Below are 12,666 nucleotides of genomic sequence, written 5' to 3'. Positions count from 1 at the left end.
GGCCAGGTGTGGTGGCTCACACCTATAATCCCAACACTTTGGGAGGCTGAGGTGGGTGGATCACGAGGTCAGGAGATCGAGACCATTCTGGCTAACATGGTGAAACCCCCAGCTCTACTAAAAATAAAAATAAAAAAATCGGCTGGGCGTGGTTGTGGGCACCAGTAGTCCTAGCTACTCGGGAGGCTGAGGCAGGAGAATGGTGTGAAACTGGGAGGCAGAGCTTGCAGTGAGCTGAGATCATGACACGGCACTTCAACCTAGGTGACAGAGCAAAACTCCGTCTCAATTAAAAAAAAAAAAAAATTCAAGAAAAAGAAAACTTGTATCAATTGGTTAACTGCATAAATCTTCTGACAATGCAGTTACTATGTGCCCCCATGATGAGAAGTTAGTTCATGCTGAAGAGAAACGAAGATTTAAAACCACATAAGAATGAAGTCAATCGATACTAATCATTCGTGAAGATAGGCAACACCTGAGAGCAATAGGAAGCTGACCTAATTTGATTAGATCGGATATATTTTCAATGGTTTCTCATCAAATCATAATCTTAACAGAAATACAGTTACTAAAGACAAGTATTGCAGATATTTCAGGATAATGTGGTGAGTATGTTGAAAGATACTGTTCCTATAAATTGTCAGGAAAAACTGGCCATTAATTTTATTGAAGTGAAAAATATATAACACTAAAGTTGCAGATCTGAGCTTTATTATCAGAATAACATCATTTCAGGATAGAATCGAGGGATTCTTGAAAATGCTTTTGATATGGCATAAAACTCTGGAGTCTCAGAGCTGCATGCCTACTTATCTGTTCAAATATATTTGGAATGGAAATACACAGAGGGTTTAGCAGAACAAGCAAGAAAGTTGACAAAAGAACCAAATGAAAATTCCTCATGACAAAAGCACTTTAATACCCTATCCTTCTTCAATCAAGAGATCAAAAGAAACGGCAAGTCCTGTATTTACAAAACTGATGAAAATCACACTGCAATAATCAGTGAATGTAGAACTGCACAGATCTGTGTTTCCAGCTTTTTCCACCATGATTGTACATCAAGGTAAAAAAAGATTCTTTTATACAAATCCAAGAAAGATGTGGACAGAGGTGGTAGCAAAACTGCCAAGGATGGTGCACTGACTTACGACTGCAGCTGAGACAGGACGTGGGGGAGGGCAGAGTCCTCGAGAAAGAACCCTATGGAGAGGGTGGCTCAATCGGTGGTCGATCTCCGGTACCAAAACCGCGCTCTGAAGTCATCGCTGCACGTCATGAACCCGGGGTTGGTGGGGGAGTGCACGATGCAGCGTACAATGTTGTTGTGCCCCAGTGAGAGCAGGTTTCTCCGCTCAGCTGTTCTCGAGTCCCAGCAGCAAAGACTGATCGTCCTCTCGTCGGGCAGCAACACATAGTCCTCAGTGTGGTTAAACACAGCCTGCGTTCGGTGCACCTGGCGTCCACTTAAACCCGCGCCTGCCACAGAGACCAAGAGGGATAGGTTTCTAAGTCCACATCTTAGACTGTCAGAACGTTCTAGCATTCAATGTAAAAGCATTTTAAACCTGTTGAAGTGATACACCTTGTACACTTTCAGAAACTCTAAAAAAGTACAAAAAAGAAAGTCAAACCAGGCACAGCGGCTCACGTCTATAATCCCAGTACTTTGGGAGGCTGCGGAAGGAGGGCTGCCTGAGCCCAGGAGTTCAAGACCAGCCTCGGCAACAGATAACAGAGCAAGAGCAAGACTGTATCAGGAGAAAAAAAGAAAAAAAAAAGGGAGACAGAGACCACCAGATCACCTGAAGCAATACTGTTACTGTCCTAACGTACTTTGAGGCTTAAAGATACATATAAAATTGGTGCCTCTGTATTTTTCTATTATAGTTTTAAACCAACTTTATGTTTAGTACATTTTTCCATGTTTTTTCTTTACTAGATGCAAAGTGCCTCATGTTTAGAAGCCCCATTACTTATTTAACAATTCTTTTGTGTGTGTGTGTGGTTTTTTTTTCAGGCAGAGTCACTCTGTCGCCAGGCTGGAGTGCAGTGGTGTGATCTCGGCTCACTGCAACCTCTGCCTCCCGGGTTCAAGCAATTCTCCTGCCTCAGCCTCCCAAGTAGCTGGGACTATAGGTGCGTGCCACCACACCAAGCCAATTTTTGTATTTTTAGTAGAGACAGGGTTTCACCAAGTTGGCAGGATGGTCTTGATCTCTTGACTTCGTGATCCACGTGCCTCAGCCTCCCAAAGTGCTGGGATTACAGGCGTGAGCCACTGCACCTGGCCTATTTAAAAATTCTTTTACTTCCTGTCATTTAGTTTATATCAATTATAAGTAATGTTGTAATGAATATCCTTTGTACAGAAAGCTTTATTTCCTTAGGAGTAAATTCCTAGAAACAGAATTACTGAGACAAAGTATATGAATACCTGCTTTCCAAAAGGAAGCCTTTTTATGACTATAAATTACATATTTTAATGTTTAAACTACCAAATAAAGTATAAAAAGGAAAATAAAAACTCCTTGATAATCGCACCCATCCGAGGAAACAGTCAATACTTCGGTGAATACCCTTTCGAAATATCTAAGTATTATGTGCTCACTTGTAAATTCTCTCTCTTTTTTTTTTGAGATAGAGTCTCACTCTGTTGCCCAGGCTGGAGTACAATGGTGTGATCTCGGCTCATTGCAATCTCCGCCTCTCGAGTTCAAGAGATCTCCTGCCTCAGCCTCCTGAGTACCTGGGATTATAGGCATGCGCCACCACACAAAACTAATGTTTGTATTTTTAGTAGAGACGGGGTTTCGCCATGTTGGCCAGGCTGGTCTCCAACTCCTGACCTCAGATGATCTGCCCACCTCGGGCTCCCAAAGTGCTGAGATTACAGGTGTGAGCCACAACCCCCGGTTTCATTTGTAACTTCTTTCAGTCAGAGCATGTGTCATATACTATTAATATTCAAGCATATGTAGTGCAGATCTGTGAAGACAGAATACAGCTTAGTGGATAAAAACACAAACTCTGTGGTCAGATGTGGGTTGAACACTTACTAGTGATGTGACCCTGGGCAAATTAACATCCCTCAGCCTTGATTTTCTCGTCTGTTCCACGGGGTAGTTACAGAACCTACCCTATAAGGCTGAGGATAAGAATAAGAGAATGCACGGGAGGCTCTGGAGTGTGAGTGCTCAGCCAGTGTTAGCAGGCATACTTATTTTTAAAGGTGTACGTTTCCATGGATGCGTAACAGATTTCCTCAATGCTTCTTATTGGACATCTATGCTGTTTCTAACTTTCAGCCACTCCAAATGATGTTGGGACACACAGTCTTTTATGGGCATGTGCCTGTTTGTCCAATTACCTCTTTAGGTTGAATTTCTAAGAGTAGATATAGTGGGTCAAAAAGCATGTATTTAAAATTTTGATATGATACCAAACTGTGCTGCAATATTTTACCAGCTGACTCTCTGACCAACCAAATATGATTTCCTCAAATCTCTATCAACAGTAGAATAATATCAATCTTTAAGACTCCTAAAATCTGATGAACAAAACCAGGTCCCCATATTCATTTATTGGGTCTGCAGCGAGGCTGGCCACCTTTTCTTATATTTCCTGACCATTTTTCTCTTCTGCAGCCTCCTGTCCTTTGCCTCCTTTTCTCTCGAGTTTGGACTCATCTTTTTCCTATTTGAGTTCTCTTCATAGATTAAGATATTAACTCAATGTCTAACATCTGTATATATGCTATAACTATTTTCCCCCAGTCCTGTATTTTAATTATTTATATTGTTTTTAATTTTTTGCATCCCAATTTCTAAAGTTTTCTTGATAGTTTTTCCCTTTTCATCATTTCAGAAACCCTTTGAATTCTAACTAATTATTATTATTATTATTATTATTATTATTATTATTATTATTCTTTCTGAGATGGAGTCTCGCTCTGCTGCCCAGGCTGGAGTGCAGTGGTGCGACGTTGGCTCACTGCAACCTTCACCTCGCAGGTTCAAGCTATTCTCCTGCCTCAGCCTCCTGAGTAGCTGGGACTACAGGCGCCCGCCACCACGCCCAGCTAATTTTTGTATTTTTTGTAGACACGGGGTTTCACCATATTGGCCAGGCTGGTCTTGAACTCCTGACCTTGTGATCCGCCTGCCTCGGCCTCCCAAAGTGCTGGGATTACAGGCGTGAGCCACCGTGCCCAGCCCAAATTCTAACTAATTATTAAAACTAGGAACAGAAATCTTAACATGCTGACATGACAGGGGCTTGACCTGTGAAATGAGAAAAAAGGAAAAGGGGAATTTGCGCATAAATTCAGCATAATCACATTTTTGAAAAACCACACTGCTATTCTCCACTAAAACAAGCCAATCAACCTCATACTACTATAAAACATCCCAAACATTCCTAGAGCAAATATTTAAGCTCTTGTCAGTAGGCTGGTGTGTATCTGTCGAGATACAGCACACTCCTTAAAATGGTTATAACTTCTATTGGGGGAGTACTTTCACATTTACTCTGATCACTTTTGTATTTTCTTTTTGCAACAAACAGAACTATTATAAAGCAGTTCTTTATAATAAATACTTTTCAGAACAACTTTATACAAGTGTTTCATGAAGTCACCAAGAATTATGATAAAAATGGCTCTTCCTAAGATTTGCTAGTTGTACCAGAAGTCAAAGAGAGATGGATGGGGAAGGGAACTTTGGTTACAATGAGACAAATCTAAGGCAGGTTATGCTGCCCCCTAGTGGGTCAGATGTCACCGACTCTTCAACGCAAACAACACCGTCCAGTCCCTTCCAATACTGTTTTCTTGTGATTTTTTTTGAGTTATGCTCATGCCAATTTTAGTGTATGATACAAACATATCTCACAATTGAGAAAACAATCAGAAATTTTCTGGAGGTTTTCTACCAAACAGTCTTTGCTGCTGCAAGGAACAGAAGACACAGGGTTTTAACATTCACTATCAAATAACCAGACTTGGGCCCCACTAGTGATAGGATCAATTTAAATAGATTTCATTATAAAAATACTCCACAGGCACTACTGTTACCAATGAGACCAACATACATTAATGAGAATTCAATGGATGCAATTTTTTTTCTGTCTGCTTAGCCTACTTTATATCTGCATTCAGAACTCACGTGGTTTCCTTTGGGGGCTAGCTCTGCTCACTTAGGAATGGGATAAGATCTTTCCTCTCAGCCATTCTTTCCTGAATGCATATATTAGTAATACTGAGATCTAATTGGAAACTTTTCTCTGGATTGCTTTCACTTTTCTGTGGAAAGAGGGCAGGTCAGTCTACAAATGGATCACCAGGTTCTCAAATGTTACTTGCATGGAATCCAGACCTAGTCCACAGTGTGAGGTGCTCAGAAGAGCAAAGAAAGCACAGTTCTATTTCCAGCTCTGTCACTTATGAACTACAGCCTTGGCTAAACGACTTAACCTGTAAGTCTTGGTTTCCTCTTATCTAAGAAAGGGATAACATCTGCCTTGCTCAATGCATAGACTTACTGTGTTGCTCTATTGTGAGGTCCTAAAAGAGAGTTCTGGAAAGTGTGAACACTACAGAAATGTTAAGTAACATCAACTTCTCACTTACCCGTGTATCTGACCAGTGTTCGTCCTGTTGATATTTCCCAAAGTTTAGCTACAGAGTCTTTTCCACTTGAGAGAATGTATTTAGAATTTTTGGAAAAAATGGCAGAACAAACTTCAGCACCGTCGTGTGCTTTCTCAAAAGTTGTGATGCATCGATTTGAAACACCATCCCATAATTTGATGCAGCCGTCCTTGCTTCCAGTTACGTACATATTGGCACTAGAATTGTAATTAACGGAACATATAGCATCGGTGTGTTGATCTTGAGGATTGCAAGAGACAAAACATTGAAAGGTGTTGATATCATAAAGGCGAAGAGTAGGATGCTGAGTTCCGACAAGTATAAAGTCTCCGGAAGGATGAAAAGAGATGGAGCGTAACATTTCAGCTTCCTGTTAGGACAGAGACATTAACACAAGTGACCAACTGGTGAACAATTATATCCAGAGGAAATGTGGAAAATATCTGGCTGATGAAAAGAATCCATAAAACAATTATTAGATATTACACAGGTATCATAAGAAAAAAAGTGCTTTCTGGAATACATGAAAGTATTTTTTGAATAGATTTCCAAAACTAAATATTTACTGGTTATATTATTCCCAAAACTACAGAAGTGAGCTTCATTATTTACAAATGAACACTGAGTAACACTCCACTAAGGATGGAGTATTATCAGACAATGACACATTCATGCATGGCTACTGAAGTACAACTTGTACCTAAGAGCTTCTTTAATTTGCCCTAGGGCTGCAAATATTGAGTAAAAAATTAAGTTTTTATTATTTTTTATTATTTATTATTTAAGTTATTATTTTTTGCAGACAGGGTCTTGCTCTGTCGCCCAGGCAGACCGCGCAGTGGCACGGTCACAGCTCACTGCATGCTCAACCTCCTGGGCTCAAATGATCATCCTTGCCTCCACCTCCTGAGTAGCTAGGACCACAGGCGCGTGCCACCGTGCCCAGCTGATTAAAATAGTTTTTTTGAAGAGATGAGGTCTCACTGCATTGCTCAGGCTGATTTTACACTTCTGGGCTCAAGTGATCCTCCCACTTTGGTTTCTCAAAGTGCTGGGATTACAGACATGAGCCACTGCAACTAGCCTACTTTAATTATCAAACAGACAGAAGCCACAACTAAAACATTAGTATTTCTGCAATGCATATTCAAAATAGGGTACCAAATGTCACCTTGCCATGAAACACTTAATACTTTCAACTCAATTTTTTTTTATTCCTCTAAGTTATACATTAGTGAAGCTGGTCATGTTTTGTTTATAACAGGGATCTGCAACCTTTAAAGAGTGATACGGATTCCAAACCCTCCAAAGGGTCAGATTATAAACTCTGACCAGCCAGAGGGAGCAGGTACATGACAGCATGTGACCTATTGCCAACAAAATCTGATCCACCTGCCATCCGGCATGCATCCTGGTCTGTACTCGTCTCACAGGATGATCACCGAGACTACTTTTACAACGAGAATAGTCGTACAACAGCTCATTGTATTTAAGAAAAAATGTAAAGCTCCTTTCCAAAGATTCCTACCTGAATGTATTTGAAGGCTCTTTTTGCTGATGGTTTGGAATAATCAAATAATTTAAGAGTATAATCCCTTGAACCAGAAGCCAGGATCTGTTCTGTGGGGTGGAAAGCGAGGCACGTGACTTCATCCACATGGTCATAAAGAGTTCGAATCACTGGGTGGTTTTCCATATTTTGTTGTGCGGTCTCATTCATCATGACCTAGACCAACAAGAAGAGATGCTCAAGGTACAGAATGTGTCTGAATCCAAGTACACAATCCACAACTGTAGCAAACTAAAGCTGGTTTGAACCATCCTCTCGTTTTTCCAAAAATGAAAAACAGAAGGCAATCAGTAAGTATGTGACTGGAATTTTTACCTCTATTGGCATGGCACTTTTGGCCAACATCCTCTCTGTGTCAAGTATCTTTATTGAAGCATCAGCAGACCCAGTAGCTATTAACTGTCCATCTCTACTATAGGTAGCTACACGGCATGGTCCTTTATGTGATGTGACATAGCATGTTTCATATTCAGAAGCCTCTGGGGACATAGTCTGAACATCTGCATCAAATTCCAGGTCAATCCCTGTGCCAGGGGCAACAGTATCTGAACGACCAATTGCATACTGAACTGCGGTGTCATCATTTTCCATTCCTGAAAGAAATCAAAATCAAAGGCGTAACAAAACAAGTGTTTTTTTTAAAAGGCCAAGATAAAATTCTAGATCCAAACTGGAAAGATGCTCACCAGCTTCAACTTCCTATTTCTTGCAGTCGCATGATACCTAATGCTATTCAAAGTTCATCACACTGTGAGGCCACATGGGTTGCTGGAAGTTAGGCTCCAATAGACAAAGTCATTTTCCCAGGTTCTTGCCTCCAGAGTTTACTACTTTATCTACAACTACAGAAACTCAAAAAATAGCAGTTCTGTAGTTAAATTATCTTTTTTTCATTCCAAATTTTAATATTTTTAGGGTTGAGATGTATCAGTAGCTCTGATGCTCATTAAGTTAGCTACATTGTTAACATGAATGCTACTGAAATGTTTTTGAAAGAAAGTTGATATTAAAAAAAAAAGGTTTAGCAAGAGTATGCATTTCAAATGTATAAATAACTTGACAAATCAAATAATATGTTGATTAGCAGAGGAAAAATTAACACTACGGATCAACAAAAAAATAAAAATGACCTTGAATTTTACCACCCAGAGATAATAACTGATAACGTATTGGTATAAATTCTTAGGGAATCCTTCCTCATGCACAGCTGTTTTATTTTTCGAAATAGTAATAGAGAAATGCTGTGTAACACGTTGTGACTCACTTGTTCATTTAATCAAGCGGAGCGAAAGTGTATCTTGGCTAATAAATATTCATCTACATAATTATGTTGTAGTATTCAATTTTATCGATATTGAAAAATTTACAGCTAATTCCATGTTGTTGGGCATTGCAGTCTGTCCATTTTATTTCCCCAGAAGAAATGCTCACAAGTGGCACTGCCAAGTCAAAGGGTATTAACCTGTTTGTAATTCACTATTTTATTGAGTGCGTTCTATTATTAGCCAGGTAGGCTCCAGGATATACTGCTGAATAATACAAGGTCCTGATCTTTACTGAACTTGTAGTCTTTTTTGACAAGGGGGCAGTAGGTGGGAAGTGGGGAGGTAAGGATCATACGGGAAACAATCCAAATGATAAAGGAAATTTCAAAATGACTATTATAAAACAAATGGGACGGCTATGGCAGGGTAACCGGGAAAACGCAGGAAAGGGTCGGATTATTTTAGGAGGGGTTAAGAGAACTCAGAGGACATTTGATGTAAAATCTGAAGGAAGTCAGTAATAGGACACAGTGTTCCAGATAATGTGTACCAAGACCCTCAGGCCAGAACCAGCTTAAGGTCTTCATAATCTGAACTTTGCTTACCCCTTACTTACTGAGCTACTTCCTGAACTCACGCTGAACTACTTACTTACTGAAGTACCTGGCACGTACTAGGCACTAAAACGAAACAAGAATAATCTTGAAAAATTCTGCCATATGCAAACATCTAAAATCTTGCCATGGGATGTATGGAATTGTGTTCACAATCTACCTAGTTTGATGAGATGCAGGAGCTGCTCCGAGGGTGCACAGACGGACTGAGGCTTGATTTCATTGATGAGGCCATTGGCGATGCTGATGTAGCCGTCATAGAGCAGCTGGCTAATGATCAGCTTGTACAGCTGCTGGCGGTCCTTCAAGCCCACTTTGGTTCTGTACATCTTGGAGAAGAGGAAGACAGTTTCCCCGCCAGCTGCAAAAAGGGAAAACGGATGGTGAAGGGTAGAGGCTCTAGTAAATCACAGAAGGAACATAGGACTCTTTGGTCAGACTTAATCTTGCAGGACTCAAATCCCATCTCTACCAGCTGCATTCTCTTTGGTAGGTGACCTCATTTCTCTTAAGACTCAGGTTCTTCAGCTGTTAAGTTACTGGAAGTTAAACAAGGTGGTGCATATAGAGCCCTGAGCACAGTGCCTGGCATACAGAAATTATTCAGGTCATGTTAGCCAATATTTACAGTACAATCCCTCATCAACTTTTCTTCCCCCACCAAACTACCTACCTATGATTTTTGTTCTTTATGGCTATCCCAGAATCTTCCATTTCTTTTGTTAATTAAACATTGACTAGCACCTGCAACATGCAAGCTAGCTGCTATTTTGTCAAGGCCTAGACTGCTGGTTCCACTAGCTGAGCTGTATGTTTACTAATATCTTTTATGTTCATTCTCAAAACCTGTTTTAAGGCAACTGAGCTTGTGACTGTAATTATATAATCTAATTAGTAAATCAAAATATGAAGAAAAAAAGCAACCGTACTATAAAAACTCAACAGAGTTAAATGAGTTAGAAAGGCTCGAAGGTGAGCTGCCCAATAAAATCCTGCCAATCAAGGTCAAAACAATAAAAATGAAAAAAACAGTAAAAATCTGGAAGGACTGTGCTTGCACTGATTTACAAGTGTCTAAGTTTTCCTTCAGTCTTAAGAGACAAAAAAACTGTAAATGGTTTCTGGCTTATTCAAAAAAGAACTCCAACTGTTGAACATGATAATCTGCTTACTAAAAATCAATGCCTTTATGTATGTGTATGTTTGAACCAATATTAAAAGGCTACAGGTGTCTGGGGACAGCAATAAAGAATAAAAGTGACCTCAGAGACTGATTTCTTTTGAGATGGAGTCTCGTTCTGTCGCTCAGGCTGGAGGACAGTGGCCCAGTCTCAGCTCACTGCAACCTCCGCCTCCCAGGTTCAAGCTATTCTCCTGCCTCCGCCTCCCAAGTAGCTGGGACTACAGGCACGTGCCACCATGCCTGGCTAATTTTCATATTTTTAGTAGAGACGGAGTTTCACCTTATTGGCCAGGCTGGTCTTGAACTCCTGACCTTGTGATCTGCCTGCCTCGGCCTCCCAAAGTGCTGGGATTATGGGCATGACCCACTGCACCCGGCCCAGAGTCTGATTTCTTATACACTGTACGACACTGATGGTGTTAATAATAATCAATAACATTAAGCACTTCCTGCATGCCAGATACCGTCATGCTAAGTACTTTGTAAGCATCAGTTCACTGAATAAAATCATTCAATGTATTCAAGTATATGAAGTAGTACATGAACATAATAAGTCTATGCTTGAGTAGAAAATCCTGGGACGCAATAAAGATGATGAAATGGGTTCAAGGAGGTCAGAACACCTACTCAAGGTAAAAAGTGGCTGAGTTACTTATCCAAGGTTAAAGCACACCAGAATTGCCAACTCCAGAGCCCTGAGCTTAACCACTGAAGGAGTTCAAGAAATGCCAGTCCAAAGCAAGATGCTTTGGAGGGCTGATTACTTTGAACTGAGGGCACCTGGAGAACAGTAGGTGGGAAGAGGCTTTCCCCGTGCTTTCCTTACCTGCCTAAAGTCTGACCCTCCAAAAATACCTCAATTGTCACAAATCCTTATTAACCAGGGAAGATTAACTCGGATCACGAGAGGAGATTAGAGGTTGACACCACCCAGAGGATCAGCTATTCTGTCTGCATAACCAACTTGATTCACCATATATTTCCTCCATTCACCCTCCCATAACTTGTTACAGCTGCTGCTTACCATCCTCCCACCCGCCCCCAACCCTCTATTCATTCCTTTCAGTAGCTCAGGATACCATGTAGGCTTTAATCATCTGACTTCAACTTCTTAGTCTCGTATTTTCTGGGACTCCTGTACGTAATTAAATATTGTTTTTCTCCTATGGACAATGTTTAGTTACCCGAAAAAAATGGGAGATTCTTAAGTACCAACAAAGAATGAAAATCACAAGTCGGTAGTCTGGCAAAGAAAAGTTGATGAGAGATTCTACTGTTAATGTCGTGCTAATATGACTCGAATAATTTCCGTATGCCAGTTCAATGCTTTACATGCACATCCTGTTTACCCTGCAGTAATCTGTTAATTTGTCTTATGGTAATTTAACTCTTAGTCTTAATAAGGTACCTAGAAGGATGGAGGGAAGCCATTTTTGGCTCCCCTACACTACTATTCTATCTGGTCTCTTCACTTCTGAGCACATGTCGGGTGTACAAATACATATATACACACACACATTTGTGTGTATATATATATGTATATATGTATGTGTATATGTGTGTGTGTATATATTTTTTAAAGTGGCCCAGTCCTAACTTCTCAACTCCCACAGAACCTTCACTCGCCAGGTAAACAGAAGCCTAATTATCCCCAATTTGCAAGTGAGCACACGGAGACACCAGGACAAGAACCCGATCCAGGATCGGTTACATCGCAGTTGGAAAGGCTAGAACACAGACGCCCCCTCACTATATGCGCCGCGACCATCTGGATGCAGAGGCGAACTAAGGACTGGGTGGGAATGGAAGCGAGGCCCTTTGAGGAAGAGGGGGTGCAGGCCAAGCCGGGCAACTTAAGAAGCACAAAGTAGAGGCGCATGCCATCTTGCTAACTCTCGACTCTTCCAGTCTCGCCCCAGTCGTTTCTGTGGTTTTCGCTAAACGCCCCAGCCGACCGCACCAGCCACTCTCCCCGTGCCCCAGTACCAGCTGGTCCGGTTCTCTCGGTATCCCGCTCTCTCCTGGAAAAATGGAGGCGCGAATCCTGCCCAATCGACCGCTCCGAGCGCACATTCACTGCGCACGCTGAAAGGGCGCCAAGCCGACCGCTGCGCTATCGATCGGTCGCACTCTCGATTGCTTTTCTCGCCATCTTACTTACTGGCACGTTCAAAAGGTTAGTTCACCCCCTCGGACTTTATCTCCAATGCGACAACCTTGACGTCAAGGGGCTGTTGCCTCACCGATAAATGGCCGACCCAGGAGAGTACCCTGGGGCTGGCACTGCCACGGGTCTGGCTGGCCGTTGGCTCCGCCACTTCCGGGGTCTTAGGGAGCAAGTGCGCCTGCGCGCGGTGTGCGCCTTGAACGCAACTCAAGGC

The 12,666-nt window shown here is 41.5% G+C and overlaps 1 protein-coding gene across 2 annotated transcripts; it reads right to left on the bottom strand.

The window, feature by feature from the left end:
• Nucleotides 1-692: 692 nt before the first annotated feature.
• On the bottom strand, nt 693-12,664 carry CSTF1 (cleavage stimulation factor subunit 1). 2 transcript variants are annotated; one of them, XM_023189568.1, is made up of 6 exons: nt 12,447-12,664; nt 9,263-9,463; nt 7,539-7,816; nt 7,182-7,379; nt 5,633-6,023; nt 693-1,482 (listed from the first exon to the last, which is right to left on the bottom strand). In XM_023189568.1, the coding sequence occupies exons 2-6, from the start codon at nt 9,429-9,431 to the stop codon at nt 1,223-1,225; spliced, it is 1,296 nt and encodes a 431-aa protein (XP_023045336.1). In that variant the 5' UTR covers nt 9,432-9,463; nt 12,447-12,664; the 3' UTR covers nt 693-1,222. The 2 variants fall into 2 exon arrangements, with proteins under 2 accessions (XP_023045336.1, XP_023045335.1); XM_023189567.2 differs by having other exon boundaries at nt 12,272-12,619.
• Between the last annotated feature and the right edge of the window lie 2 nt (nt 12,665-12,666).

This window comes from Piliocolobus tephrosceles, chromosome 20 (assembly GCF_002776525.5).
Source record: "Piliocolobus tephrosceles isolate RC106 chromosome 20, ASM277652v3, whole genome shotgun sequence".
Classification (NCBI taxonomy): Eukaryota; Metazoa; Chordata; class Mammalia; order Primates; family Cercopithecidae; genus Piliocolobus; species Piliocolobus tephrosceles.
This window is presented reverse-complemented; position numbering and strand designations above follow the sequence as displayed.